Source organism: Rhagoletis pomonella, unplaced genomic scaffold (genome assembly GCF_013731165.1).
Source record: "Rhagoletis pomonella isolate Grant_MI unplaced genomic scaffold, Rhpom_1.0 Rhpom_scaffold_01928, whole genome shotgun sequence".
Taxonomy (NCBI): Eukaryota; Metazoa; Arthropoda; class Insecta; order Diptera; family Tephritidae; genus Rhagoletis; species Rhagoletis pomonella.
The window spans coordinates 8,149-36,102 of record NW_023460482.1 but is presented as its reverse complement, the minus strand read 5'-3'; the positions used below and the strand labels follow the sequence as shown (position 1 = coordinate 36,102).

The 27,954-nt window shown below is 33.2% G+C and overlaps 1 protein-coding gene across 1 annotated transcript; it reads left to right on the top strand.

Moving 5' to 3' along the window:
• Nucleotides 1-6: 6 nt before the first annotated feature.
• Nucleotides 7-27,452, top strand: LOC118752878 (laccase-5-like). The gene is made up of 8 exons (XM_036487727.1): nt 7-59; nt 7,432-7,716; nt 7,817-8,292; nt 16,572-16,756; nt 22,407-22,602; nt 22,678-22,890; nt 26,037-26,267; nt 26,406-27,452. Exons 1-8 carry the CDS (start codon nt 34-36, stop codon nt 26,552-26,554), a joined length of 1,761 nt encoding a protein of 586 aa, XP_036343620.1. The 5' UTR covers nt 7-33; the 3' UTR covers nt 26,555-27,452.
• The last annotated feature ends 502 nt before the right edge of the window (nt 27,453-27,954 follow it).

The window sequence follows — 27,954 nt, the reverse complement described above, 5'->3', positions numbered from 1 at the left end:
GAACCGCCACGTATTTGCTACTATCACTTCACCATGGAATACTACACTGTACTGGGCGCGTAAGTAAACATAGAATAATTTTGAATACTTATTGGCTTGATTTTTTTTTTGTATTTTAATACACGAGGAATTCCAATATGTTCCCAGCAGATATTTTGTCTTTTTTTCATTTATCGCTATACTACATTCTTTGCTTCCTCAGGAAAATGCTATACTGGCGACCCTGTTTGGATTTAGATGCACATCTTATGTTACGTTTTCCAAAATCAAATTGAAGATCTCACACGTGGACATTCGCCTTGCCTAAAAAACTAAGTCCTTACCCATTTGACGGAACTAAAAGTTGTGCCTAACGTCACTTTACATAGCCATATTATTTTTTCAGGGTAATCATATTTAGAAATGGTAGAAATGGTAGAATCGACTTTTCTTCATACTATAAGTAACGTCTTTAAAATCGACGAAAATGTGATGCGTGCAGATTTGCTTGTCCAAAGCCTTCAAGAAAAGGGGAACTTTGCTTCGCGAAACACTTCATACTTTCGCACAGTAACAGCAGATGTTCCCCTCTTGTTGGTTAGGAAATTTCGCTTAGAAGCTAGTACTTTGCACCTTAATAGCTTTTTTTTACCGATTATGAACTACTCAGCCGGTATTCCGTTATTTCCGGTGAGTTTGCTGTTTTTAAGCAGCTCTTGGACTATTCTCACCACGTCTTGATCGAATGGATAAAAGTGTATGTTGGTATGAGTTCATCTTCGTCAAATAAGCCATCCATGTCGCTATTCCAAAGTGTTACCATCCATAACTCCACCGAACTCTGGATGTTTTATTCTAGATATCCATTTCATCTCTGTAAGACTTCCAATCATTTGCGTTTTGTCTTATTTACCTCATTCCACCACTCTTTTCTTTTTCGTATTCTTTTCGATCCTCTCCTCTCATTATTGCACAATAATTGTTGGCAATAAGGGCAGGACTTTCTTTTTTTAATTTTAAAATCGACTCCTCTACCCCGTTCGCTAGACACACGGATAACACTTCTTCTAAAGAACTGTCAAATTACTAATCATAATTCCCATACAGTACCTAATATAAAAAGTTATATTTACTGGGCATTTGTTTGTAATTCTAGAGATGATAGATAGTTTATATTTGTCTGTCTGTCAATTACCAGAACTTGCCCTAGTTGTCACAAGGAAATCACTGTCAGGAATATCTAGCCCGGACGAGGATCTGTTGCCCACGTCAAATTGTTAAAGGCCAGAATCAATACGGTAACTAAGTGACATAACATTTTTCGAGAGAATCTCTCCAGCAGCAGAAATGAAAATTTCTGATCAGTTCTTGTATGCTACACTACAACCATTCTAGTCCCTGGTACAGAAAGTTTACCCAAATCAAGATATTGCATGGTAGTGCTCTTCCAGGCACTACGAGAGTTATAGTATTTGTCCAAGCTTATCCTCTGATTTGTGGTGTGCATCTTGATGTTGTCCCGCAAAGAGGTAGGTAGGACCTACAGTTTTACGTCGACTCTGAGCGGCTTTTTTATTTTTATGAGAAGCTGTTTTTCAGAGCAGAATACACTCAGAGGTTGGCCATGGCCTGCCTAGAAGTGATTACCTCTGATTAATTTTTCCAGGCTTATCCAGATTATATTAGTTGAGAATATTATTAAGAAAATCTATGAAGCGCCGGTATAGATTATCTGTAGAAGGCATTACCATGCCAGAGCCTGTTTTGGCACTGTCGAGAAAATCTCATTTACAGAAATCTAGCCAGTATCTGGAGGGAATAAGGGCTGTGTCTAGAGTATTTCCAGTTGGGTAGCTATTTTAGGATGTATGTAGAATTGTAGGGTTTCGTTTTAAAAAAAGCACTTTGGCTACAATTGTTGCCAAACGGCAATGCTGGTCACACACATACATAGTTGCTCTCAGCTCGATTGGCGCAATCTTGTATCATTCTTGCATACAGCCATACAGACATGGCTTTATTGATTACTGAAAACGAAATATGCGTATAAGTGCTATGATATTTCTTTTTTTTTTTTTTGATTTCCAAATGATGGAATTCCAAATAAAAATATCATCAAAAAATACAAATTCTCGTGCCTTTATTTTTTTCCATATGCAATCATAAATGCTTGCTTAAATATAAATGACGTGATGCTAAAAATGTTGCACAATCTTGGCAAACAATCAAATCAACGGCACCATTTTCTTAATGATTTTCACATAAATTACTGAGGCAACAACAAATTTCGCCTGTAAAATTTTTGTTTGCTGGTGCAGTTGATACGAATCGTTGTCACAATATTGATGAATACTCGCCATACCGCGGGAATTACACGAATACACAAAGCGAAGAAATTGCAATTGACATAACTGACGACGCAGACAAAGGCAATATAAACCATAGTTAGACAGCAACGAAAACTATTCAAATGTTGAATGTGAAGACAGATTTTCTACATAGTTATATTCAAAGATGTTTTTGCTCTTTTTTATATCATTCCTAAGCATAACTATGTACTTAAAAAGTTTGTATACAGAATAGTGTGCACGTCTACTAAGCTAAAGCGCCCAGCAAAGCGATTCGTAAGCTCATAAACAACAAACGTAAAGAGTCGTTGACGCACAATGCCAACAATGATGCAGCAGCAACATCAGCAACAGTTGTTAGTTGACGCTTCTAGCGACAGAATCGAAGTTAGTTGCCAGACACTATGTCACTGCGCAAGCTTACGAGTAGACTATGGGGCTACGTCTATGGAATGGAGCAGAAGCTTCAGCAAGAGAAAACTAGCAAAAGTAGCTAAGCAAAAGCGATGCTAATAACTAAGATAAATTGATGCTGCAATTTACATATTCACATACAAACAAATTTGCTTACAAATAAACTCACATACATACAATACACACTTACATAAAAGCATGTACACATTGTTGCATACCGTGATAATCGTTATTTAGATGGCGCCGCATAGAAATTCACATCAACCACAACTAACTGAGCGTACAAAATTGTGAAAAAGTGAGAGTATCTGCTTGTTCGCAAATAGGTAAATATGTACCCAGTAGGAAAACAAGATTGTGCAAGATTAGTTAGAAATTGTCATAACTCAACGAAACTTGGTAACTACTTAGGTGGTTATTGGTCTTAGATAGAGTCATATAGAAAATGAGCGAAATAGTTGTGGCTCACTAAGCAACATATGCCACACCTACTTCCCATGAAACAGAGTTTTTGGAAAATGTAAATACACACTGCGATATGTCACTATAAACTGATACTAACGTGCTAAAGTTTGATATCTAGAAAACCCTTTTATCAAGAAAGAAATATCGTGTAAAATTTTGCAAAAAAATGCGTGGCACTGCCCACTTGTTAAAGAACATATGCATCTCATTAGTGCCTCAATCGATATTTCTCAAACATGGTACCCTCACTGGCACTTATCTCACTAAAAGAAAAGCTTTGAAAATAACCACGCCTACTACAATAATTCAGTATAAGTGCCACATTATATGTATGTATATAGGGGCGGTTATATTTTTTTTACTTGGCGCGTATGTTATACGAAGATTCTGAGTGTATTTTTAAGCAAATTTGCCGAAGAAACCGTGGGTCTAAAATCAATCAAGAGCTTGCCAAATTACGAAAATAGGTTTCGAAGAAAATGTGAATATTTTCACTCTTGAGCCCTTGAGTGAAAAATCCATTTCTTCCATACCAAAAAAAACCTCTTATAGCAGGATTTTATACAAAATTTAATCACTTCTTTACGACACTACAGCAAAATGCTAAGAAACCTATTTTCGCAAGTTGACAAACTCAAAATTGATTTTACACCCATAGTTTCTTCGGCAAATTTTCTTCGAAGTACACTTAGAATCTACGCGCATAGTCGTGAGAATCTGCCATCCAAATTGACTCGCCCTAATATATGGGGCGTTCCATACCAAAATGGACGGTGTTCACACTTCATGTGTTTGATTTATTTCAAATTTTTAGGGTTGATGCATAAACATAATTAATAAATAAATATGAAATTTGAGCTTGATTAATACATTCTTAAAAACTGTACAGCACAAAAACAAAAACAAATCGATTTAATAGTTTTCCAAATGTCTCGAGAACGGGGCGAGAAAGAAATTAAAAATAAATCACACTTACACACATCAAAATTCTCTATGAAAAGAAATATTTTTAAAATTTTTTTCTTAAAAAATGTTTCGCATACAAATTTTTTGAAAAAATAAAATTGTTTTTGAAAATATGCCATCTCAAAAAAATTTAAAAAATCACAATGGTAGCTCTAAGTATTGCGCAATATTTAAATATAGTATTATGGGTTGCACTCATGTATGTACTCATTTTACTCAAGATCGGTGTAAAAAAAAAATCATAACTCAAATTATTGTAGAGTGTACCCCATATTACTATATTTAAATATTACGCAATACTCAGAGCTACCATTGTGATTTCTTTTTCCATTTTTTTGTTTGAGATGGCATATTTTCAAGAACTAATTTTTTTATCAAAAAATTTGTATGTGAAAAATTTTTCAAAAAAAATATATCAATTTTTTTTCATAGAGAATTTTTTTGTGTGTATGTGTGATTTTTTTTCTAATTTTTTTCTCGCCCCGTTCTCTACATATTTTTAAAACTAAATATTAAATCGTAAGTAAGTGCTGTAAAGTTTTTAAAAATGTATTAATCAAGCTCAAGTTTCATATTTATTTATTATTTATGTTTATCCATCAATCCTAAAAATTTTAAACAAATCAAACACATGAAGTGTGCACCCCGGCCATTTTACTTGACTGAAGAAAATAGCATAGAATAAAACCCTTTGTTGAGTTTAGCTTTGAAGCAATTGCAGCCTTCATCATCAATATTCCTTGTTAATGCCATCTTTAAAATTCAGCTGAAATAGCCTACGGCTTGAATTTTTGCTTTATAAAAATTTTATATACCACAAAGGGGGAAAGCTAGAAACTATGAAATTCGTATAGTTTTTACTAGGCATTTTTCTAACTTTCGATAGTTGTTACGTACAACCTTTTCACCTTTGTTCAAGTTTTTTCTACAGGGCATATTTTAGCATCTACAGCAAGCGTGTTTGTGCACACATTTACTTTGAAGTATTCTGCGGTAAAAGACCATAACAAATTCCCACGATTGTTTACACACAGCGACAATTGATGATGATGGCACAGTTGGTGGTAAAATGACTGCAGTAATAATTGCTAAAAGAATTTATGATTTAATTTTATTAGCTCAGTCATACGATGATTGATCTTTATTATATTAGTTTTTAATTGCCTTAATGCATCACAATCAATATAGCGGAATGAATTAAAGGATTTAACATATGTATTTAGTAGTATTAGTAGAACAAGTATATATTTTTTTTGTACATTCAGTTTAAATTTAGTAAATGTTTTAGGCTACTATTTAATTTCGAACTCGTAAGTGAAGATTTTTGACAATAACAGATTGTGTTGAGTGTCACACTATAAGTTAAATAAAAATATAAGAATTACAAGCTATGAAAATTCATTTAAAATTAAGTCTTTGACTATTGTGGTGGACTGCCACGAAAAAGTCATCATATCTCGGGGCAGTGGAGAAGGTTCAGCAACTCGCAGCACTGTGCATCACGGGAGCGCTGGGGTCCACTCCAACGGCTGCTCTTGAAATAATCCTCAGTTCACCAACCATTGACCTATGTATTCGCCGAAAACCATTCTGCTAAATCTGACAGGCTAGCCGCCGACAGAAGGCTGCACATCTATTGGCTGTGCGGTCACAGGGGAATAGGGGGTAATGAAATAGCAAATGAGACTGCCAAGAACCCCACCAGTCGAACTCACAAACAGACAAACTACATTTGTAGAGCACTTAAACACTTGTACAACGAAATAAACGATATAATATGATAAGGCAGTTCAAGACTAGATGGAATGAGTTAACCACTTGCAAAACTGCAAAAAATTATGTGCACAAATGGCAGAAGCAACTATACTCGCTCCTTGTTAAGGCTATCAAAGGAAGACTGCAGAGTTATTACCGAATTGCTTACGGGGCATATCCTGGTGACTGCTCATACACTAAAAATGGTCATCACTGGACAAGAGCGAGAAGTGTTGCGAGCGGGAGACTAGGGAAAGCTTTGAGCATCTTCTCTGCCGATGTCCTGCACTATCAAATACACGACTAAAATGTTTAGGAGCCTATTAATTTGAGAAGTTAGAGGACATCTAAAAATTGGGGCTAAAATTTCTACTTAAAATCGTAAAAAACTTTGGCATGCTTTCTGATGTTTTCTTTAGCGCGTAAAAACGAGCTTCAAATGGCAACTCTAAAAACCTACCGGTCTATGTGTGGCTCCATGCGGGCTAGATAAAGCTAACCTAAGCTAAGTCCTTGTCTACAAGAAATTTAAACGTAGAATTTAAGTTATATTCACTTAGCATAATAGCAACCCCGTTAGCCATATCTTAAGCTTTTTCACGAAAATAAAGGCAACGGATATTATTATACCAATAACTTGACGCATATGGCGGGGTCGCTGTTCTTGTGGATTGAGAAGAGCACACCTAAATTCCGCTCGGCGGCCATGGTTTCTGCTGAACCTATTCTTATCTTAATATATACTAATCTAATGAAACAAGCAGATACTTTTTGTCCGCCCTTTTTTCTCTTGCCGGCATTAAATGACTGTACAAAATTAAAAAATTATAATCAAATACTCTCTTTTTATTTTATTATTTTTTATTATCATTAGACTCATTATACTTAGTTCATTTACTCCCAATTCGCTCAGTGAGCCAGGTGGTTTAGTTCCCCTTTGCGCATTATAAAATTGCGCCACTTTCAATTAAATTTTCAGTATAAATCGCTAAGCAAGTTTGTTGTGCGGTAGTGCATGAAACGCCATAATTACGGGTATTGCATTTTTTCAACAATTTAATTACGATTATTTGCGCGTAAAATACGGAAAAGTGCCAGTAAAAATATTATTTCATTAAGGAAATGTTAGGTTTTATTTACTTAGCTCATTTCACTAAAAATAATCATTATTGATTATGCAAACAAAATTTTACTTGAATTATTTATAAAGTTAATTGAAGTAAAAATGAAAATGAAATATGTAAACGGATTTAAAAGCACCAGTTACTTATAACTAGCTACATAGTATTATTGTGTTTATGTGGGTCAGTAAAGCTGCTGAAAATAAATTTAGCTTTTAAGGCCAAAAACTAATTTTAAATGTAAGCAAATTAGAGATTTACAGACTAGGGCCAAAACTAAATAAGTTTGCATTGTAAGTTCGTGGCTTAAGTCTTTTGTTAGCCCATAAAATTTGCTTGCAAATATTCATACTCACTTTTTCTAATTTCTTTTTTTCCGCTAGCGCTTGCCAAGTATGCACGCCAAATGCCACCAACACCGTCTGGAGTCATTGTCAATGTGTTCTTGCTGATGGTGTCGAACGTGGTATACTCACGGTGAATCGTATGATACCCGGGCCCAGTATACAGGTGTGTGAAAATGACAAAGTCGTTATCGATGTGGAAAATCACATGGAAGGTATGGAGACAACAATTCATTGGCACGGCATTTGGCAGCGTGGCTCACAATATTATGATGGTGTGCCATTCGTAACACAGTGTCCCATACAGCAGGGCAACACTTTCAGGTGAGTGGCAACAAAAAAAAATATACAAAAACTATTTACACTTAAATAAAAATTTTTTATTAAAAATTTTAATTCTATGCCAAAAATCGTGCCCACGCAGATATCAGTGGACCGGCAATGCAGGCACGCACTTCTGGCATTCTCATCACGGTCTACAGAAATTAGATGGTATTTACGGCAGCATAGTTGTACGTCAGCCGCCGTCGCGTGATCCCAACTCACATATGTATGATTTCGATTTGACTACACACATTATGCTGATTAGCGATTGGTTGCATGAGGATGCCGCAGAACGTTATCCCGGACGCTTGGCCGTGAATACTGGTCAAGATCCCGAATCGGTGCTAATCAACGGCAAGGGTCAATTCCGTGATCCCAATACTGGTTTCATGACAAATACGCCATTGGAAATTTTCACAATCACACCAGGACGTCGCTATCGTTTCCGTATGATTAATGCCTTCGCATCCGTTTGTCCAGCGCAGGTGACAATTGAGGGTCACACAATGACGGTAATTGCTACCGATGGTGAACCAGTGCAACCGGTTGATGTGAATACGATCATATCGTTCTCAGGTGAGTGAATGTAATTAAGGAAAAAGACTTAAAGAGAATTAATTCATCGAATACGCATTGGAAAAAAATTGCACTAATGTTTACTTACACCAAGGAGAAAAAGTCTGAGTACACCATTTCTTTTTTAAATATTCATAATATTTTGCAAGCTAAAATTTGTTTGTTATTTTTTTATTAAACTATGGGTCAACAAAATCATATAAACCAAGGATTTAAGCTTTATACAAAATTAGGGAAAATTAAATAAATTTTCATAAAAATTTTCAATTTTTTAAACAATTTTTTTTTTCAAGTTAGCTATAAAATTAGTACGCATTTTCTTCCATACAAGAAATGAGCGAATTTTTTGTATATGGAAGAAAATGCTTAGAACTACGAGAAAAAAATTAGTTAAAATCAACACGATTTCTTAGCCACTTAATTTATACACTAAAATTTAATGGGCTATAAAACTGCGCACTTGAAATTTTTCAAAAATTCTGATTAAAAAGTTGAAATTTTTGATGTAATTTCATTGAACTTGAAACTTGGGTTTATATGATTTTGTTTGATAAAAAAATAAGGGACAAATTTTATATTGCCAAAATATGGTGAATATTTAGAAAATATACACAGACTTTTTCTGCTAGGTGTATGTTATTTTCATGACTTGTTTCTACCGGCTGGTTGTTTGTTGTTACATTTTTTTTTGCATAAAATTATGTACATATGTTATGTTGCATTTGTCATTTAAAATATGCATAAGTCGTGCAAGTTTCTAACGCACAGCTGTCACAATGATTGGTCACTCATACAGCGGCGCCAAATTTGCGCTGAATTTTAATATTTCTATGGGCATTACAAAGCATGAAATTAATAAAAAAAAAAAACGATTAATAATAGTTAGTAGATGCGTAGCCTTCGCTCTCTCCCTCTCTCGCTTGCCTTTTATGGCGCTCAACACTTATGAATTCATATTTGTACGTATGTATATGCGGCACCCTGTGCTTGAACTCGGCATAAAAACAACGCACCACTTTCAGCAGTGGCAAGTGAACTCAATGAGTAATAACCTCGAAGACATTAATATTCCAACTTGTAAAATGCCAAATACGAGTATAAACAAGAATATAAAAATTAAAATGAGCAAGAAATCGTGTAAAATATTACTAAACAACCTAGCCGCCAACATAATGCAACATAATTTTCGCCACAACAAAACGAAAACAATAAATAAATGAAATCATGCAGTTAAACGCCAAAGACGTAAAAAAAGCTATTGATTGCAGCAACAAAAAACACCGCACTGGTTTTTATAAAATCACACACACACACGCCTAGTTAGAAATAAATAAACTACAAATAACAGCATGAAAATGTATTATTTGCAGGCAAGTTCGCAGCATATACCATAATCATAAACATAAGTGTATTTGTATGTGCATACATGTATGCAATTTTTGAGTGCAAATGAACCGAGCGTAAGCTGATGAAAGTGAGCGACTAGTAAACAAACGTTCGGGATTTGGTGGAAATATTTACTTATTTAGTTAGTAGTAGAATAGTATTAAAAAATTGCCGGTCGAAAAGTCACACAGGGCGTGAATAGTATGTGCACACCTCGATTGTGTAAAATATTTATGTATATATGTATATTTGTACACTTAGTATGTACAGTTGTGGCCGCATAATTAGGGCACTACTTCTTTATAAGTTTGTTTATGTTTAATTATTTTTTTTTTGTGCAAAAATATAGTTTACGCTACAAAGTAAACCATGGATTTCAAACCTTTTACAAAATTTATGAAAATTTTACCAAATTCAAAAAATGGGCATCAAAATTTTAGTTGAAGTTTCAAGCGATTAAGAACTTGAGTTTATTTTTGAGAATTTTCTTGGCTGACGATGTTTCGCATTTTCTTCCATACAAAGTTCAAAAACTTTTTTTATATGGGAGAAAATGAGCCACACCGTCAACGAATTTTTTATCGCCTATAACTTCCGCAATCCAGCATTTAGTACATTTCCATTTCACTTGAATCTGAAATTTAATTAATTTGATTTAAGTTGAAGTTAATTTTTTAATTTATCTGGATTATTGGTGCACTGAAAAGACTGTACTTAACAAGTTAATAAATTAAATTAAATTATTAGTATATTAGTATCAATAGAAATTGTGTTGAAAACGCTTTACATCTAAACACACGTAGGAGCGTTGCCATCTGCTTAAAAAATTAATTTCGACTCGATTTAGGGGATTTAAGTAATTGAAATAGATATTTATGACAATATGGGTGTCAGCCTGAAAGTTTATTGAAGAGGATTGTCATCTGCTTGTGAAGTCAAATTTAATTAAATTATAGAAATTTATGTACATAAGTTCTTAAAATATGTCCATAAAACGAAATAATAGGGTCACCAAACTCCTTCCTGCATCCCCGGCTGATAAATTATTAAGTTAAGGAACAAATATACCTTTGCGGTCAGCTGATTAAGTTAAGTGACATTTTAAGCCGTTTTGGACATTTTTCTTTTGCTTATTTAATGTTTATAACTTTTCTGTAAAACATTGCACACATAAATCCACATTTCAAATTTTCTTACAAAATTTTTAAAAATTCAACAAAATTTAACAATAGCACAAATAAATTTCAAACTTTTTATTCAAAAATTTTGCAAAAGTTTTATTTAGGCATTCAGTTTTATAGTACATTAAATTTTAGTACAGTGAAACTCGAAATTCAAGACTGTAGAAAATCACGTTGATTTTTAATAAATTTTTTGGCTGAAGGTGGTGAGCATTTGCTCCCAAATAAAGTATGCTCGACAATATACGTGCATGTTTTCATACAAAATTTAAGCACTTCTTAAAGCAAAACAGAATATATCTGTATATCGTCACTACACACGAATAAAGGCCCGCTAGTGTTTTGATGGCGAAAAAAGGCGCGTAAAAAAATTTTGCGAAAAAAGATGCTTATGAAAAACTTCGGCGAAGTATGTTAAGAGTTTTTGACGCTGAATTTTTTTTATGCGTCTTTTTTCGCCGTCAACTTTTGAGCTCGTGCCTATATTCGTGTCTAGTGACGATATGTATATATATGGAGAGGGACCTACGGGTTCCGATTCGAATACTTTTAGAGCTGGAGCGTTGATGTCCTTTCGAACGATTAAAAAAAAAAAAGCAATTTAATTTTTTTTTTTTTAATTTTACAATTATAAAGAAACGTCTAAACAACATTTGACTTCAAAAAATATATTATTGATTTTTTTGCGTGCAGAACCTATCCATGATCCGATTAAAATTCTTAATATATTTGTTCACTTAAGTGGCTTCCTGGCCTGGTATATAATTAATTTTATTGAGAAATTGTCGGTTTAATTCGTTTTAGTAATTTTTATAGTTAAACTAAACACTAACATATTGCATATTTCGATTTTTGCCGGCGTATGTAAAAAAAAAACTATTTGGGTAAAATGTAGAAAAAATCTCTTTTACTTTTCTTTCATACCATTTCGGAAAAAAAATTCACTTTCGCTGACTCTTAACGATTTCGACTGTATAAATACACACGTACACATATATTCATGCAAATGTTTCATATCTTATAAAGGCTCTTTAAATGCCCTGCTTTTATCGCCTATAATTGTTTCGGCAACCATGTAAAACTTTACAAACCATTAATTGCTACTGCAAGTGTTTATCGCGGCAGGCCCACTTTCTTATCGCTTTTATCTTAACTTTTACATAGTTTTACTTTGCCAAACAAGTATTGTTTTCTGGCGGGTGTTTTGGAAAAAACAAAATCAAAAGTATTCCAGTAAGCAGATAATTTATCATATTTATAAACGCTCAGCACTACAGCAACAATTAATTGACCATTCCACTGTGCTCCACAAAACTTTGCCAACTGTTTCATTAAAATCTTATACACCTTTTTACGGCGCAATTATTAGCAATAATCAAGTGTTTGGCTGAAGTTAAAATTTTTATTTCATAGCGCTTTAAGCACACTAAATTTTATTTTTTCCTTTTTTTTGTTTTTGTTATACATAATTGTGTAGTTAATTTGCTAACATCAGCCACTATGCATTATGAGTGTGTGTTTAAAAACCGGCTTCTTTCAAGCTTATACACAAATCTGATAACATCTGTTCAAAGTAAGCTTTTTTTTAATAATAAGTATACATAATTTTTTTAGGAATCTCTTTTAAGTTTCGACTTCTTGCAAGTTTAACCGCCTTAGGAAGATCAACTTTTACATGGTTACTTAATAAAATCATACCCTCTAGTCAAATATGTAACAAACGACCGAGAATAAGGATATTCATTGATACCTTATGAAATTCCAAGAAATATCTTAAAGGGCTTATAATGTATCTATATCGCTATGAATTTATACACACATCTACTTATTCGTTTTATAAATTTCATGAATCATATTAAGTAGTTTAATACTTTTACGATTTCATTAACCCAATAATTAATTAAGAACACTTATTACACTCACTAATAAACTTTTTAATCACCACATACTGTAATTGAGTTGTTAATAAATAATAACTGTTTATTGCACGTAGCATTAGTTTAAGCACAAATGTATCATACATACAAATGAAGTGGAATAGCATTACTTCTTAAGCAGCGTATATAAGGTCAGATGATCAAGTTTGTTTATTTAATTTACATTCTTCATATATATAGGTATGTTCTTTTATTAATTGTTTATTAATATTGCCGTTTATCTATTGTGCTCATGTTGAATTTGAAGTGGTTAAGTTGATGTGGAAAGCTTAAAAAAATTCAAAAACTAATTGACGGTAAAGACATACATACGTACGTACTTCACGCAGCTAAATTTGCGTATCTTATTGGTAATGTTTAATAGAACTGCTTAAAATTAACTATAATAATAACTAAATTAAATTTTTTTTTTTTGATAAATGTTTAAAATACCGTCAGCTAAATTAATTAATAAAACTCAACGCGATTTTCCAACCACTTCATACCAAAAATTTTTATAAATATTCAGATTAAAAAGCCAGGACCAATAACAAAAGTTATGATGGAAAGTGAATGTCACTCTCGTAGTTTTTTTCCCAAGAGCGCTTAAAAACCCAAACCGAAATGAGAACAAAACCTTCGGGAGTGTTTCAACAAGGACAAAGCTTAGAACAAACCTGTCGAGAACGTTCTCAAAGAGATATACATATATAAGAACAATACCCTGTGGAACATTCCCAAAGGGAGCAAACTGCGAGCAATACTTTCGGGAAAATTCCTGAGAGAACAAAATGGGACAAGAGTGTCTAGAACAGCTGGCAAAAAACCGAAATGGGAAAAAAGTCTAAGGAGCTTTCTGTCGAAGAACAATTTTGGAACTAAAATCTCAGGAACTTTCTGACAGAGAACAAAATAGGGAAATCTTAGAAATAAAAATCATGGTTATCGTTGAAACGACTTTTCAACCCAACACGAAGACACCCCTCTCATTCCTAACGTTAGGTTCTCAAATCATTTGTTCTCGTTTTGTTCTTTAGCAAAACGTTCCCCAGATTTTTTTTTTTATTTGGGGCCGAGAGAGCCTTTAGTAATATGAGAAGGAAAAAAATTTCATTTCATTCATTGAATATTAAAAAAAAAATCAACATGTGAACACTTTTTTGAGTCACTGTACTCTTTTAGTTAATTTCTTCATAAAACAAAAAAAAAAGCTTTTAAAAAAGTATTAACCATACAAAATAAGTTATGCTTCAAGAGAAAAACGCAGATAACTTTCATCTAGTTGCAAGTTTCTGAGTTTTTTTTTGGCAATATAATGTAAAATATACGTACAACAATATAGGCCAAAACCCCATAAAGCAATTCAGAAGTCAACAATATTTCAGAAAATTTGTTAACTTTTACTTTTTTTTTTGCTAAAATAACAAATAAAAACTGTCATAGTAAAATGCTTAAAAAATGAGCGGGATTGGTTTTATCATTTGCAAGAAAATAAATAAAATTCAAACTAATTCGAAAAAGTAAATAGCTGTAACCATCGCACAGTTTCCTAAGTAAAAACACTATCAGATGATTGCCAAAAAATGCTTACAGCTGAGATCACTTGTTTTTTAACAGTTGTTCTTATCTTCTACATTTTCTTTAGTTTCTATTACAATTTATTCAAAATACACTAACAGACTGAACCAAAAACACACCTACAACCTTCCAGAAAAAATGGTATGAAGAAGAGTTACGTTACTTATGGAACTGTACGATGGCTATAACTTCATAATAATTCCAAGTTCGGAAAATTGTCAAACTTGTAGTTCTTATTTATCATTTTAAATCATAAAAAATTAATTAATAAAAAGCTCGGCCTTTGAAAAAATATTTATACAAGTGCATTTCTGACATTTTAGCTCAGCATAATTCTTTATTGAAGGCGTTTTCGATTAAACAGCGGGGACATAGGCATTTTTTTAAGAATCATAGAATCTGTCATTAACGTCTTCTTTGGCAGCTAGCGATAGACTAAGACATTGCACAGTGGGTTAAAAGACTTCTCTAGCGGAAGAAAATTGATATATTCTAAAAGAATAAAGTGTTGTTTATAGCCATCTTCATGAAAGCAATTTATGTGGAAATTGTTTTTTTTTATTTAATATGAAAACTAGCAGAAGGGAAAAAATTATTTTTTACTTAAATTTTTTGTGAAACCGGCAATTAAGATGTTTTTTTTTTGGAATGACATTTAAATATTTAATTATTTCCATACATTTTTTTTCAAAAAAATTTTTTTTAATGTTATTATTTATTTATTTTTTTAATACTCTGAGGCGAAGTTACATATATTAAAATTAAACAATATTAATAATAAATAAACTTATTATGTCTTGCATTAAGAGTTTGAGCAGCGAAGAAGGTATATAAAACCACGGGTATTTCTCTAGAAAAACCTCCGTATTATTATAAAACAATGCAGATGATGATAATGAAAACGAGCCCACTTGGATCATAAGCATCAATCCTTTGTGACACCCAACGAACATTATAACAAGAAACGATATGTAACAAGAACAAAGCTGCGCAGGCGGCAGGTGTCTGTGTCAGAGCGCTCCATACTCATCTGTCCAAAATTAGTCCTCAAATAGACAAAGGTACTCTCACTCTTTCTTTTCACGGTGAGATCAAGTCGAGGGTTTACTGTATGGCTACTGCTTATGGCCTCGTACCCAGATAAGTCTGAGTAAAAAATATTTAAAAGGAAAGTGCAAACATTCGCCTCAAAAGCTAGGAGCGCACAATGAGCAGTCCCAAAATCCTGATTTCCTCTTGGCTATCAGATTTGATGTTTACCTTCCTTTCCGACGTTGCGCAATTAAGCAGCTACAGCCATCTGGAATCCTAAATTAAAGGTTGATAGCGTGTTCCCTGTAAAAGATCTCTCCGCTGACACTTCCGTCAAGTTTCGAGCAATCCGCATGGATATGTATATTCAATTAACACGGATAGATTTTGGCGCGCTCATGGCGTCCGTCTAATCTAAATGTAATAAAATATAATTTTTTTTATTCACCGCTTGAAGTGCCGTGAATTGGCCACCAAGATAGTGCGATTTGACCCCGCTGAACTTATTCGTGTGGGGTTTCAATCAATCGATGCCCTTACAGCCAGCATAACCCAGGTCATCGCTCTAGTTCAGTCTCATCTTTTGTCTTCTAAACCAGTGACGATCAAAGCAAGCTTTTACTACATATTTGCGCTTCTAATGCGACTTCATGCTATAATAAATATTATCTTCACATTAGTTATTTACTTTGCAGTGTAATCGCTCAGCAACTTGGCTCTATTCGTCATTTTTATTGACTTACTATATTACCAGAAACGCCAGTTGACAATAACAGGCTTAGTAATTAACTACTAACTCACTACTGAGCGGGTGTAATTATTTAAACAAAAAATTTAAAATATGCGAGCTACCGCTAATTTGTAACTATTGATACTGCGCAATTATTTCTAATTTAAAAAGTCAGGGTTAAATTACTTCAACATACCATAAATAATAGAACGACATCAACCAACTAGGCGCTCAATAGCGCAAAACCGACTAATTGCATTTCAAAAATACCAATTTAATGAAATTTAAATTATTTTAGCTAATTACTTTTGCACTCAAACTATTTTATGTTTCCTAGTTCGTTAAATATTATTTTTAAAGAAATATGCTCCAGTTATATATGTATGTATGTACATTTGCTTTCAAATCTAACTAACCACCTCTACCTATCTCTATTTGCTCCCCCCCGCCTTGCAGGTGAACGCTATGACTTCATTATCAATGCCAATCAACCTGTCGGCGCTTACTGGATACAGGTGCGCGGTTTGGGTGAATGTGGCATTCGTCGCGCTCAACAGTTGGGTATTTTGCGTTATGCGCGCGGCCCCTATCAACCAGCATCGGCTCCACCAACCTACGATGTCGGCATACCACAGGGTGTGGTAAGTAAATGGCTTTTGTATTATTACTTTATTACCAAAAAAAAAAAAAAACACACAAAAAGAATATAAAAGAAATACGAAATCATATAAAAAAAAACTGTAACATCGAATAACTCACGAATGTAGTTGCCATTCAGGGCATAGCCTTAAACAATTTACTATTTGCATATTTTTGTTCCCATTGCGGCGATATATAAATACTTTAATGTACTGTGTGCGCTTTTGAAAAACAGCGTGACTCAAAGCAATTTTTGTGTGTGTGTGTGTGTATGCGTGAACTTTTGTGCGCTAAGTGATTGTTTGTAGCTAAGATAGTGCCATGATTTTACAATTTGATCGTCATCGAGGCTGATTGCATACGAAACTTGGTCTGGACGTCAGCCTGCTCGACGCTGTACGCGATCAAATCAATGAATGTAGCTTTACATACGAAAAAACGTGCATGTAAAAAAATAGCAAAATGTTATAAATAACATCCGTATTGCACTAATTAGATCATACTTTAATATAATTCTGTTTTAATTATTAACTTAAGATCGCTCTGGCCGACCATCGTTGGCATCTTTCTAGGCAAACAGCGCGAGTTTTTTAAGCATTTTATATATTATTTCCTTCGCTTTGGAGTGTAGTTTGTCAAGCAAAAATATTGTTGGATTTCAGGAACTTAAAATTACCATTATCCCGAATTTTGTATGCAGTATCAAAATTTTTATTTGGAAGATCTTCCATTCTAGATCATTACAAAAACGTTAGATCTTGCATGTTTTCGAACAAGGCTAATCATTTTACTGGAAATTTTTTTCCATAATTTTTAACCATTATAAAGGAAACTGCTTCTTGGGAATTCTTCTTGAAGTGAAAAATAAAATCTTAAAATAACGGTTATAGGTAGTATGATCGAAATAGTTACAACCCAAAATAACGATTACTTTTAATCAAGAACCGCAGTCATTATGAGTTTCATTAAAAAAAAAAAACTTTATTTAATCATTTGTTTATTTTAAAAATTTGCTATCAAGAGTAATAATAAATTTCTGAGCTTTATGGTGTAATTCAGAAATAAAAACAAATTTTTCGAGTGTTGCTTTTCTCTGAAATATTCATTATTTTATGAGCTAAATTTTTTTAACACAAAAAATCTTTGCTTTTTAGTTTATTTTTATTTGGAAAAAATAATTAAATTTTATTTTTAATTTTTTTTTTATTGAAAATAAAACGGATTTTTGAACGTTGTTTTACCTATTGCCTATTAATTTTTGAGTTTTATTTTTTTGGCAGTTCTTAAATCTTAAAACATCACACCGCTTAAAAATTACTACAATTTATCAGCCGCATATTTTATTAATACTTATTTGTTAAGGTTGTCCTTAAAATGTCAACGTCTAAATTTTGTATGAACAAAAAATTAAGACATCCACGTAAATTTCAAAATTTAAAAAAAAAAATTTAGGGGTTTAAAAATTTTGATTTTATATTTTAATCGCAAAAATTTGGCTATATATTAACTTGAAAACTGATAAGTTTTGCATGTTATTCAAGCTTATTCATACAAATTCATAAACTCGCGGAATTAAAGTTGGTCAAAGAGATAATTTTGTCGAATTTTTATGACTTAAAAAAATCAACTTTCACAAACCCTGCTAGCGAACCATAGAAGTTTTTTTTTTTAATTTTTAAATCGTAGTGGATGCCTTTATTTCGTATATAAAATAAAATAAAGCGGTACCCAAGCAAAACCTATTTATCACTGAACACCTATTCGTATTTTGATCTGCCCAAAAAAAAAAATTAAATCCAAAGTTAATTGTTATTTGTTAGGGATATAACAACGCTTTAGAAATTAGTTAAAATTTCGATTTCTATAATGATTATTTTTTATCTAAAAATAAAAATTCGAAAATAAATCATTATTTCAGAAAGATGACATTCGACAGTTAAACACTTTTATTTATGATTAAAAAAAATAAGCTTGATATGTATATGATTTTATATTCTGAGCGATTAACAAAACTCGAATAGCCATTTTCAAGAAAGCAATTTAAGTGAAAACATTTTTTTTATTTGAGTTTAATATGGAAACTGACAGAAAAAAATCATTTTAGTTTGGTTTTTTTTTTCTCCAGACGTCACTATACAATTCCTATGTAGAATTGCTCGGTAATTCCGAAAATCGAGATTATTTTTTTTTTTTCTATGGATGCGTTTTCGAGATATTTGCAATTTAATCAGAAATAGCTCCCACAAAATATCAATCACAATTTATGGAAAATACAAAAATCATAAAATAACGGTTCAATTTGATTGGAAAATATGAATCCTATTTTAACGGTGGCAAACTTCTTTCCTACTCCAAAAATAAGGAGCAACGGTAAAATGCAATCAACTTTCAAAAACTGTTCACTTTAAGGATTTTTTTTTTTTACACGAAAATATTTTTCTAATATTCCGACCTCGAAAGTTCGCTAAGCTGCATCCAAAATTACTTAATTAAAGTTATTAGTTCAATGCCAATAGTTAGGCGATGAATCACCAAAGGTTCAAAATACAAACTCCAATCAACATCCAATAAAACTCGAATGCAAAACTGAAATATAGCAACTGAATAGTACAATATCTATAGATTTCCATGTAATTGATTTATGCCAATCAATTTGTAAATATGGTGGCACATAAAAAGAAAACAAAGGTATTAGCTAAAAATTTCAAAGAACAATTGCTGTCGCTATTTGAATTTGTTTTTACATACATACATACATACATACAAATGTACATATGTATAAATCGCTGCAAAAAGGAACTAAAATGGCAAGCGCATAAAGCGCATGCGCAAGAATAAAAACGTAGCAAAAAAAAACAACAACATAAAAGTGCATCTAAACAATAGCGCGATAATTGTAAAGCAAATAAAAAATATGGCAAAATGTTACATAAGAACCAAGAAATGGCGCCTGCAGAGCCATTGGTTACGCGCATACATATCGCCTGTTCACCTGGTAAGTTGAAAACATTCCAATTTTCCACCAACGCTTGGTGACTGTGTGGCTGAGGTACGGCACCACCTCCCCCCCACTCCACCCCCTCTACCGCCAGTCACTCGTAATGCACAAGATCACACACCAATTTGTGACTGCAATCACACTGGGAAAACGTGAGTTGCAAGAAATAAATAATTTCAATTACATTTAGTTAAACAAATATTGTAAAAAATTGATACAAAAATTAAAAAAAGAATTAAATAAAAAAATATTGTACAGAAGTTAGCAGTTGTGAAAATTGTGGCATTTGCTATGGCTTATGGCACTTTAAATAATTAGAAAAAAAAAAAAACAATATAATAAAATCAGTATCTTGGGTTATGGCAAAGCGCATTGTACTCTTATTTGCTGTAAATGCTATATTTGCATATATGTACTATGTAAATTTGTATATGTATGTTTATTATTACTTATTAATACTTTAGTATAAGTTTTGTAAAATAGCACAAAAAATTCGAGCCTTCCTTTTGTGTAAGCACATAGCACGATATTTTTGAGCCCTTTTTTATCGACAAACAGCTTGGCGATATTGCCTACCTCAACGATTTTTTTACGCCATTTTTATTATAGTTTGTACTGGAATTGTACTAAATAAGTGTGACAAAAAAATGTGTGAAAAGTAGGGATGTGCAAGTTTCAATTGACTACAAAATGCCGTTGATTTTTTATAATTTTTTTTTGTTGACACCGCATTTTTCCCCATACAAAATATGCTCGACAATTTTTTTTTAGGGAATAGAATGCCTAGCATCCTCAACAAAAAAAAATGGTCAAAAATCAACGGTATTTTCTAGCCACTTGGAACTTACACTTTGTAATAAAATTGAATGGGCTACAAAACTGCATACCAAAAATTTTTCAACAAATTTTTGAGAAAAACCTCTCTCGGTCATCTGTGACCTAACAACCGTTAGATATAGAGGGGCTTGCTTAAATAGCTGCGGAAATGTAGTCTTCTCATTCCTCTAATGGGTTGCTTTTCAAAGAAGATGCTGAAGCATAATAAGTTTTGCGCTTCCGATACAAGTACTTTTTTTCGATACCTACTTGGATCGCAGTAAAAAGTATCGAGTACAAATTTACTTTGTAAATTGAGAAAAGCATCGAGTATGTACTTTGATTTACTTGTATCGTTTCGGCCCTATATGTAGGCATAATATTAAGTTCAGACTGAAATTTAGTTGAATCAATTAACCTTTTTAATTGAGATAGCGCTATTTGGTGTTCACACGCAGTCAGATGCTCCATTAGCGACAGGGGTGGTAAAGTAGGTATAACCGTATCTTAATTCAGATGTAAAATACTTTTGGTACAAACACACCATTTTGGCTACATTATGAAAGTAGTCAAATAACTTTTTAGGAAATCAGTTCTTATTTTTATTCACATTTCAACGCATTTTCTGGTGAGGATAACTTGTCCAATAGCCTCTCTCCTTTGTGAAGGGGCATACAAATGACTTAACTGTAGTAGATTACGCCAGCTAGCCAGAATATTGCTTGAAATAAAAGTTAGGATGATTTTATTTCGTAATACCAAATAAGGACCAATGAATTGTGCAACCGTGCCTTGAAACACATTCATCATCGAATCGAGAGTCGACGACGTATATGTTTTACGTATAAATACGAGTGTATAAGAATGTAATTTCAGGGTTAAGGGTACTGAATATGTTCAGATTCTTGTACCAAAAGTTTTATGTCGGGATACCAGGCAGGGACCAATTGCATTCGAAGCCAGGCCTGAGATATTTCAGAATTCTTACGGACGGATCTAAACCGAAAGATGCAAGATTTTCTATTCTCTGCGAGTGGGACCTCGTCGCAAAGGTTTTCCCACCCGTGCGACGAAATCAGATCAGATGTTCTGTATAATAAAACTACAAATTTTGTATGACTTTTGCTGTGACGATAGAATACGCCATATTTATATCAACATATTTTATAAGTGATTTTTAAACAAAAAGCCCAACCGACTTAAGTTCTCATATAAAAATTTAGGAGTACCTCCCCCTTTTTTGAAGTCGGGTCAAAATATAAAAACTCGGTTTTAAATTTCCTTTTTCTTCATTTTCTGTATTCAAAGCTATTTAACAAAACTTATGTAATAATTACCCATTCTTAATTATTAGTATTGTACATAAATGTAAATAAGACATATTTTTATTACAAAAAATATAAAGACATTTTTATTCTTCTAGCTGTATAGTTACAAGTATTATGCTAATCATATTTTTTCTTACCAATTTTTTTTTCTTTACAATGAACCATTCAACCAACCAATCAACCAACAACCCCAACCAACACTACAAAACTCCAATATGTCTTCACATCTGAAATCATCAAAAATGTTAAAAACCTTTCGGAAAAAACTCTGCAAAATTTAAAAATTTAACGATTTGATTTGAAATGTTGTATATAAAAACCAAAAACCTAATACCAAAAACCACCAATGTTTTTTTTTAATATAAATGGCACAAATGTATATAAATGCACAACACCTCAATGCTTACGCCAAATGAAATCATAAAACTAAACTAAAATTAAATGCGGTAAATTGCCATAAAAAATATGAAAACAACAAAAAAAAATTGTCAACAATCAAATAAAACAAAGGTCATGAACCCTCTGGACGCCCAATGTAATACACCGAGAAACGATGCTATCTGCGTGAGTCAGCTGAAGAGTGCGCTGGATGTACATCGCGACATTTTAACACAAACGCCCGATGTGAAGATCTTCTTGCCCTTCCGCTTCTACGTTTACCGTCCGGAAGAGCTGTTCCAGCCAAACACCTACAATCGTTATTTGGGTAAGTTTTTTTTCACATACATATGTATGTATATATATAAATACAGAAATAAAAACCTCCAATTTGCTGTTGCAGTTGCGCCCACTGGTGATCATGTCATCTCTCTGGTCGACGAGATCTCGTACTTGTCTCCACCGGCGCCACTTACCTCGCAATTCCATGAAATCAATCCCGAACAATTCTGTAACGGTGATAATCGTCCCGCTAATTGTGGTCCAAATTGCATGTGTACCCACAAAATCGATATACCGCTGAATGCAATTGTGGAAATTGTGCTAGTTGATGAAGGTGAGTGAGATAAGTATATTTACAAATTTTGAATGTCTTTTAATGCTTAACATCATTACTACGATTAGTTGGTTTTTTTTTGCATACATTCCTTTTTGTATAGACACAAGCATTTTGTTAAAGTTCGATTGTATTGATAAGTGAATAAGTAAAATCTAAGTACCTCAGTGCAATGCCAGGTGCCTCCCAACCGGATGCAAACAATCGCTGTATTGCCGCATAGATTACAGAAATGTTGCAAAATATGTACAGTGGCGGTCAAAAATGGTTGAATGGTGTTTCGTTTTTAATGTTTACAATATTTTTCAAGCAAAAATTTTTTTGATATTTTTTTATATATATATATTTTTTATTTTTTTTGGTTCATGCTTTAACAAAACCTGTATAAATCGCACTTTGAAACTTTAACAAAACCTGTATAAATGGCACTTTGAAACTTTGTACAGAACTTAGAAAAATTTCACAAATATATATCTAAATTTCAAGCTTTTTAAGCAGAATTTTTAGAAATTTTTTGGGTATGCAGTTAACAAGCTTATAAAATTCTATTAAAATAAGTGCAAGTTTTGAGCGACTAAAAAATCGCATTGATTTTTATTTGATATTTATATGAAAAAAACCGTAAAACCCGTCAGCGAAAAAAAATTATTAAAAATCAATGCGATTTTTCAGCCGCTCAAAACTTGCCCTTATTTCACTAGAATTTTAAAGGCTTGTTAACTACATAACTAAATTTTTTTTTAATTCAGATTAAAAAGCTCGAAATTTAAATGAAAATTTATGTTATATAGTTTTTATTAAAGCATGAACCATATTTTTATAAAAAAAAAAATATCAAAAAAACGTTAGCTTGAAAAATATTGTAAATATTAAAAACTAAACACCATTCATCCATTTTTGACCGCCACTGTATTTATGTATATATATATATATACATTTGTATGCCTGTATGTAATTTATAGTTTACCAACAGCGGCACCCACGAGCCAAGATTTTATGTACATATATATATTCAGCGCAAATTAACGTTTATGGTAAAATTATAAAATCAGCAAATCGAAATGGTGAATTGTAGATTGTTTGTATGTAGATTGTGAGAAAATTATAAAACTAAATGTTTGATTAACTAAACACAAGCAAACGGAAAAAATAACTTCAACGCCTTTGGGCATTTCCGATACTAATTCACCGCTGCACATTGCGCTCTCACTAATTTTATGTTTGTGGCATAGACATTTTTTTTTTTTGTTTTTTTTGTTGTTCAGTTCATTCAAAAGGCAGCTGCAGAAAACATGAACTAGTTCAGCTTCGCTCTGAACCTAAGGTGTGGTTTAGCAGGAAAATCTTAAGTAATATCGTAATAATTCGTATTAAGATTACTAAATTACTTTTTTAGGCTAGTCGTAGGATAGTAAAAGCGAATTACAAGTGGATGTCGATGCATATGGTGTTAAGAGTTGCGTAGTGTGCGATAGCAAGATTTAATTTTTTTTAGTTTTTTTTTATTGTTTAATGTGTATTTAACATTACTTAAGCTCAGAAAATGTTATTCCTGTTTTTGCACATTTCATAAAATTCGAACCCCTTCTTTAGAATTAAAAAAAAAAAAAAATATTTTGAATACGCCTTTGCAATAACTTTGAAATAAGACTTTCTTCTCTTACCTAAAAAAGGGGAACAAATGTCGTTAGTGTGAAGACAGTCTGCCGAAATCCACAATGAAATTTAAATTTTTAAATTTTGGTCCTAAAATTGACATGCCCATTTCTATAAGATTCTTCGATTTAAAAATAAAAGTTGCGGGTCCTAAAAGAGCCACGCCCATTTCTAGGCGTTCATCGCCTTAAACAAAAATCTTCCCGAACAAATATTTTTGCCGAATGGCTGTCCTACCGGTGTTTAGGCGTGACTGCTAACACCGGGTGCCTAAATGCATACTATGTACTGCTACATGTGCAAGAATTTCCTTCATTAAATTTGTGAAATTGTTGCATATGCACTTCTCAACTGCCATGTAATAAAACTTTCCTAAGTTATAACTTGATGGCTCTACAAAGTATGCTCGGCTTAGTCTGATACATCCTCCGGACAATGCTTCCATACCACCCTCGGACCTCGCCGCATGAATTTTAGTCGTACAATATCAGGTGCAATCTCCCCGGCCAGTCACGAGAGACGTGTTAGTTTTAAGAACACTGTTTCAGCTGTCGATTAACCAGTGGCCATGTGGACCTAGCCAATTTGCATCCCAAGTTTTCGCCCAGCATTTGTTAGGCTGACTAAAAGGGCATCTGTCATCAGAAGCTAACCAAATGCAGGCAATGAAGACCTCTGCATTCCTCTATACATAATAATAGTAATGTTTTGGCGCTAACAGTTTTGCTAAGTGTTTGGCCTAGCTACATCCCCAATTTGTGGCGTGTGACCTGATGTTATAACACAAAAGGGGCCTACAGCTTCTTTTCTAATTTAGATTTTGCCCCGATTAGGGATCGAACCTAGGTCCCACGGGGTAGTAGTATGCACATCTAACCACTCAGCCACAGCGACGGCCATTACATTAATCGGTGGTTCTTGAGACCAAATAATCTTGATAGCGAAGTACAATGTTGCCATCGAGAGAGAATTCAGGCATTCTCCTACCGTTCTTGAAGCTATCATCAAAAGATTTTGGTACCCTGATTATCGCCTGGCCACCAAGTAAGTATTATACTTGTGAGCATATAGCTCGATGCATCCTTTATTGCGGCTATTTCTGCTTGAAAAACACTGCAGAAGACACCTCCACCTACCTTTCCATCCAGCAGCAATCAATCCGTGAAATAGTTTACAGGACAATGGTCCCTGAAACTAAACCCCATTCCATCCACCATGGATAGATTCCACGAATTTCATGGATTACTCAATGATCCGCTCTTACAGTAGGTATGCTGATTTGATGGCAAACGAGCTTTAGAAATCCCCCTCCTTATCTGCAGATTAACGCGTTTCTCAAGCACCTCAAGAAAAACTCCCTGTGTGTACCATTTTGGGCTCTGCCTATCTTGGGTATGAATATGTACCTACATATTCTGCTTGTTTAGTAATTACAGTTATTTGTCGAACCCTATAAGACTAACTTATGCCATCTTCTCTCCCCCTCGCAGTTCAACAGCCTAACTTGTCACATCCCTTCCATTTGCACGGCTACAGCTACAGCGTTATCGGTATAGGTCGCTCACCCGACACCAGCGTCAAGAAAATTAACTTGAAGCACGCCTTGGACTTGGATCGACGCGGTCTGTTGCACCGTCAATATGATTTGCCACCACAAAAGGATACACTGCCAGTGCCAAATAATGGTTACGTGGTGTTACGTTTCAAAGCGGATAATCCCGGTAAGTAGCATGCTGAGTTTATTAAGCAACATTTTCGAAGAGCTTTTAGGAATTTCTTTTCTTTTTCTGGAGTTATGTGAGCTTCTTAATATTTCGAAGCTTTTATGTGTTCGTGCTTATGATTTAATTTTTCCACAGGTTTCTGGTTCTTCCATTGTCACTTCCTCTTCCACATAACGATCGGTATGAATCTGATATTGCAAGTTGGCACAAATGCCGACTTACCACCAGTGCCACCAGGTTTCCCAACGTGCGGTGATCACAAGGCGCCCATACCGATTAATTAACTATAATACAACCTAAAAGGTGCCAAATTCTTTCTAGACTTCTTCTAGTATATAGAAAGTGAAAAATATATAGTAAACAAATTTCTTAATATAAACAAGCCACAAAAGATGATAAAATGTGTTCTGTAAAAAAAAAAAGAAGCACCTCGACAAGTGAAGTGCAAAAAGCACAGCCTTAAAAGGAATGATGAAAAACAAATAGACCGAACATGGAAAGTTAATTTTATCAAAACATCATCGTTAAAAAAATAGTGCCTAAAACGAGGAAACAGTCGTTTAAGAATGAGCTTTGAAAGCTCTAATCATCATCAATATAGCATCAACAAATCATGTAAATGCTCACGAGTAACAAACATTTTATCTACCACAACAATAGCGACAATTATAAAAATAACAAAAAACTTCGTGCTTTTATGAGCTTTACCAATGCACAAGCTCTGCCAACATAAGACTTGCGTGACACGCACACATACATACATATACACTTTAGGAGAGGAATGATGTACACAGGGGAAATGCGAACGTGAGCGGTAGAAGTGAAGTGAACGTGACCTTGTGTAAACACGGTGATTGGATGTGAAAGCGGAAAAAGAACGAGATTTGCGCGTCGATTTGTGCGCAGCAGTCATGAATAAAATAACTAAATGATAAATATTTTAATTTTATGTTTTTGTATTTTTTTATTTCTTTTTTTTTTTTAATTTTTAACCACTCCTACTTAGCTTATGCTGCTTCTTTTTGTAATTATTTTCCAATTTTGTTTGATTTAGTTTATATATTTTTAAGCTTATAGATGACTGTAAAATAATTAAGTTGCTTCGTTTTTTTATTATTAATTTTTTTTCTAATGCCCTACTTCCAACGAAATTTTGCAATATCCTTACTCACTATATTCCTTCAATGCATCTTGCCTTTAATTTGTTATCAATTATTTAATTTTTTTTTTTTTAATTAAATGTAGTGCATAGTTTCATTTAAATGTAAAAAATTCAAGCTGAGTGTATAAAGTTTTTTTTTTGTATTTATGGATAAGTCTTCAATTCCTTTTGTGTCCATGTGTATATGGAGCACGAAAGGTTAAAACGAGATCGATGGCGAACTAGAGTTTAAAGTGTACAGAAAAACTTCCCTGTTGGTTTTCTTCGAAGTTCGGTTTCTGTATATCTTAGATATCCCAATAACACTGTCCAGCGCCCATAAATATGCAATAATATGTAGCAATCACATATTTGAAAATAGTATTAAAAGTATGTATGCACTTAAACGTTTTTATAAAGGTATACATACTTATGTAAGCATGTGCATTAGGGTGGAACGAAAAAAATTGTTCGTTTTGAAATTCTAATAGCTGGGGCTTATTGCCCTTGGACGTCAATAAAATATCGCTAAAAAATTTTTAA

Excerpts from the sequence above, each read along its gene's own strand:
- LOC118752878 (XM_036487727.1), top strand. The coding sequence starts at position 34 with ATGGAATACTACACTGTACTGGGCGC. Across the intron at positions 22,603-22,677 it reads CACCTACAATCGTTATTTGG|TTGCGCCCACTGGTGATCAT; the intron begins GTAAGTTTTTTT and ends TTGCTGTTGCAG. Across the intron at positions 26,268-26,405 it reads TTTCAAAGCGGATAATCCCG|GTTTCTGGTTCTTCCATTGT; the intron begins GTAAGTAGCATG and ends ATTTTTCCACAG.